The sequence below is a fragment of the Macrobrachium nipponense genome, chromosome 32 (genome assembly GCF_015104395.2).
Source record: "Macrobrachium nipponense isolate FS-2020 chromosome 32, ASM1510439v2, whole genome shotgun sequence".
Lineage (NCBI taxonomy): Eukaryota > Metazoa > Arthropoda > Malacostraca > Decapoda > Palaemonidae > Macrobrachium > Macrobrachium nipponense.
This window is the reverse complement of record NC_061094.1, coordinates 6170826-6175744: the sequence shown is the minus strand read 5'-3', so window position 1 is coordinate 6175744 and position 4919 is coordinate 6170826. Positions and strand designations below refer to the sequence as shown.

The 4919-nt window shown below is 39.6% G+C and overlaps 1 protein-coding gene across 1 annotated transcript in view; it reads left to right on the top strand.

The window, feature by feature from the left end:
* Positions 1-4919, top strand: part of LOC135207187 (DE-cadherin-like) — a 176725-nt gene that overhangs the window by 159605 nt on the left and 12201 nt on the right. Inside the window, 5 exon segments of the mRNA XM_064238757.1 lie at positions 541-733; positions 1454-1648; positions 1862-2002; positions 2833-3027; positions 3392-4397. Coding sequence (XP_064094827.1) covers positions 541-733; positions 1454-1648; positions 1862-2002; positions 2833-3027; positions 3392-4397 — 1730 coding nt within the window.

Below are 4919 nucleotides of genomic sequence, written 5' to 3'. Positions count from 1 at the left end.
CCTATCTTTAATCGAGAGAGAAAAAAAAAATCGCTATTATTGTTAGATTTTTAAAATTTATTTTTATGTTTTTAGTTGAAGTTACTTTAATAGTTCGTTTTACTTCTGAAGTCATGCATATAACAGCAATAAATATTTACTCTTCTTGTATACACCTGTCTTAATAGAGAGAGAGAGAGAGAGAGAGAGAGAGAGAGAGAGAGAGAGAGAGAGAGAGAGAGAAAGACTTGTAATCACCTCGTTTCTCTCTCTCTCTCTCTCTCTCTCTCTCTCTCTCTCTTTGTGTGTGTGTGTGTGTGTGTGTTACAAACTCACACAGAAACACAAACGCACAAACCTTGTTTACCGAAGCTCCTTTCTCTCCTGACTTAAGCTCTGTTTGAGCTCGCTGCTCGAAATAATTACATATTCATGACGGTAAATGATAATTCATTGGGATGTTTTGTAAAGAAACTATGTTTTCTCGAAATACAGAGACAGAGAGATGTGAATCTGTAATGCTGATGCATTTATAACAAGTGTCTCCGTTTACCCTCCCAGGGGAAGGTCCACGTACCGCCTGATTCCCTTGGCGTCCTTGGACCGAGAGGAGCAGAAGGTGTACCCCCTGCCCTTTGTGACCCAAGATCAGACGGGGCGCAGGGGCATCAGACTCCTCACCCTTGAGATCGGGGACGAGAACGATTCGCCAATGTCCGATGGGAGAAGCAAGATCAAGGTCTACAATTACCAGGTACAGTCAACTTTTGTGTTGTTTTGAGATCTACTTCTGCCAGAGATTCATCTCTTTTAGATGGAGTGGTTCGTGATGGTAGGTTTCTGTTTCCTGGTAATAGCAGTTATGACTTGGGGCATCGGCGGATGGTCTTTTGTTTGTCAATTTTCCATATATCTTAACAGGGATCTTTCACATTCACAATTGATCCCTGATCCACTTTTCCTTTATGAAAATTCTCCCAGAATATTCATAAATTTTTATCTATTTGTTAACTTATTCATTCGTTTCTTCTTTTTAATAAGTGAGATCTCATCTTTCTGTATTTCTGTTTACCTTCTCTTACTTCCCAATGAACACATTAATATTCTTTGGAAGCTTGAAGAATTTCAAGTCAATGACCCCATTGGTGGGCTCATTTCTTCTTTCTGTATTTCACTTTACCTTTTCTTACTTCCTATTGAACACCATAATATTCTTTGGAAGTTTGAAGACTGTCAAGCCAATGGTCCCTTTGGTGAACTTATTCCATATGAGTAGGGTTCATCTGATTAATATATAGTATATATGATAATAATAATTGTGGTTTTGGGGCTAAATAGAAACAGGGAAGAATGGATTTCTGAATGTCAATATGGATGACAGAAGCCTATAAGTGGATGATTTGATACTTGACTTCAATGTACCTTCTTAAATAATAAAGAGTTTGTGTAAAACTGTGCGTCTCCGTCACTCTAGGGCCAGTTCCCATCGATGGTCATCGGGGCTGTTTACGTGACGGATCTGGATGACTTCGACCTGGACGATAAGATATTCGAGGTGGATGAAACGACCTCGTCCGATGTTGCCAACTACTTCCAAGTGGACCGGAAGAGTGGCAACATCACGATGTTTAAGGGAACGCCTGCAGGACTGCACTTACTCAGGGTGAAGGTAAACCCCTTAAGTTTTTCAAAGAATTCTCTCTCTGTTCTCTCTTTATTCTCCCTTTATTCTTGCTTCCCCAAGGCTGGGCCATATTTGACGTATCTGCTTACCACCTTTCTGTCCCCCAAATGCTTGTGTATGTGGACATAATATTCTCATATTCTCACCATATTACCTTGAGATATTTACTCTGGCATCCTCCCAATTCACCGCGAACAGGTGTACGACATATCACGTGTGGAAGCAGCTATAGGCGAGGTCAGCATCAACGTTGTGGACCTCAATTTTAACTCCGTTATGAATTCGGGGTCACTCACACTTGCCGATGTCAGGTCTCAACAAATGCTCAGGACAAATAAGGTGAAATATCTCAAGGCAGGTTTTGTTACGAATTTCACAACCTTTGATTTTCACTCAATCTAATATGAGGTTAATTTTCTAATTATTTTAAAACAAACATTACAATTCTGATATAACTGATAGAAGAAATATTTCACGTATGACAATAATAGTTTAAAATGGTTTTTATGCAACTTTTTGCCAGTCATATACTCTTTGAGGACATATTATAGAGTTGGCAACAGTATATTCTAATAATTAGTCAAATACATATTAATAATAATTGGTAGACGAAATATTTCACGCAAGACCATGATAGTTTAAAATGGTTTTTACACAACTGTTTACCAGTACAATGCTCTTGAAACACACATTGTAGAGTTGGCAACAGTATTATTGTAATAATTATTTAATAAGTATTATTATTTATGATATCACTAATTGGTTCTTACTCACACTTTTTTTTTTATTTAGAAAGACCTCCTAAAGTGTAATATATTTCATACTCCAAGTGAGTCATTTCTGAGGTACACAAAACAGTCGGTCTGCCTGAACTGAACAACTCCCATTCTTGCGAATTTATTGTATAAATGTGTACCTGATATAATTAATTCATAAGCGTTTGCCTGACTGCATCCATGAACCAAGAAGAGAGTAGAACTCCCCTGAGTCGTACAGGTGTCCATAAAGTCCCATTCTGGTAAATAAATAGTTGTAATGGCACTGGGACCTTATGGACACCCTGCATTCTTTATAAGTTAATGTCTATGCACGCATAATTCATAAACGTTTACCTGACTGCATCTATGAACCAAATGAGTCTAGAACTCCCCCTCCCCCGTCTCAAACAGGCAGCAGGCGCGGAGACGCTGTACGAACGTCTCAAAGAAGAGATCGCCAGGATTCACGAAATCCCTTCGAAGAACGTCGATGTCTTCAACATGCAGGATGTCGACGGAGGAGTTCAAATCCGGTACAACTGCCACGGATCGCCCTATTACACTGCCGAGAGGCTGGATGGAATCTTGATGAAAAACAGGATGGAGGTGAACAGAGTATTCGTGATTGATTGTTGGTTTGGATAGGTTAACATGATGGTATGCTTTGAGATGATATATATATATATATATATATATATATATATATATATAGTATATATATATATATATATATATATATGTATATATATATATATATATTATATATATATTATATATATATATATATATATATATATATATATATATATATATATATATATATATATATATATATATATATATATATATATATATATATATATTGTTACGACTATAGCCGATTATCGCTCTCGGCATGACTGCGCATGTAATAACTTACATTTCAGTGTGCATGATGTTGTACATAATCACTCATTACATCACATTCCAGGTTTCGAAAGCACTTGGCCTTGACATCGTCATGGTGGACATCAACGCCTGCCTGTATGAATCTAAGTCCCCCTGCGGTGGGCGAAGTTGCCAACACAGCGTGCGACCAAACCTCACTACCCCTCTGGTCGTGGCGAGCAGCACAGCCACTATGGTGGGTGTCGACATTGTCGACGAATATACCTGCGACTGTGGGGAGCTCGAACCCCTGCCCTCCGTTTGCTTCAGTGGCTTCTGCTACAATGGAGGGACTTGCGGTGTCCTCAACAACACCCTTCAGTGCCAGTGTATAGACGACCATAACTACGGACCCCGCTGTGAACTCAAGAACGCGAGGTTTGAGAAGAGCTTCGCTTGGTACAAACCGCTGAAAGTGTGTGACAACTCGACTTTTTCCATCTCGTTCATATCGAATAGCCACAGTGGCACTCTTCTTTACATGGGGCCAATCGTGGAGCTACCCTGGGAGGACTATCCCAAGGACTTCATGTATGTGTTTCTCAGGAACTGGGTCCTGGTGACCTACATCGAACTCGGGTCAGGGACCGAAAAGATCTCGATCCCGGTTGAGAAGAACAACAACCGAATCTTCCAGCTCATCGTCGCCTGGAAAGAGAAGGAAATGACATTTGAAGTGGTTGACTGCGGATTTAACTCAACCGATGGTTCTCGTGATCCATGCAAGACTTCTGTCCCCTATCCAAATATATCCATGTACCCCAGCTTCCTCCTCAACGTCCAAGGCCCTCTTCAGGTTGGGGGCCTGGCACCCATGCCCAGCTTTGCCTCCTTATCTGGGTCCTATAGGTGGAATTTGATACCTCCAAAAGTGGCTCCTTTCTCAGGGTGCATCTTGGAAATGCGTCACAATGATTTCCTTTATGATCTGAATGCCACAGATTATGGCTCTGGGCCTGTACAGTCGTGTGATGCTCCACAGACCTCTAGGGTTGTCCTGGGACGGCAATCCATCATCATAATCCTAGTCAGTCTCCTTTGCTTTGTAGGTAAGTGCAAGTGGATTCTGTTTTGCAGTGTATTGTGGTATTGTTTGAAAATTTATGCTCCTGAATAGAAAATGCCTTACATGTTTATGTACTTAGTAAGGAAAGTAGTATAGCTATATTTGCCTACATTGCTACCAGTAATCTAATTTACTGTATATTCTCTGCTGACCATTTTAGATATTCATGTCATTTTTTTCTAGAAGGATCGTGTCCCTAGTCTTATTCTCTTTCTCCCATCTTACTTTCCACCCTTCCTAGTGTGCAATTCCCAGTTTTTTATGTGCAAGGGTTACCTATTAATCTATAAAGTTTTGAAATACCTTTATTGTTGTATTGTTGTTGGTATAGTATTCACATGCAAAATAAGGATTTGGTTTTGGAGTGACGACAATCAAATTGGTTTTCTCGTTTCAGAGTCAATGAAAGGTCATAATCATAATTACTTCATTTAAAAGAAAATGAGATAATGTCTAAGCTTTATTTCGTGAAGGTTCATTGGCGTGAGGAAAGAGAATGCATACA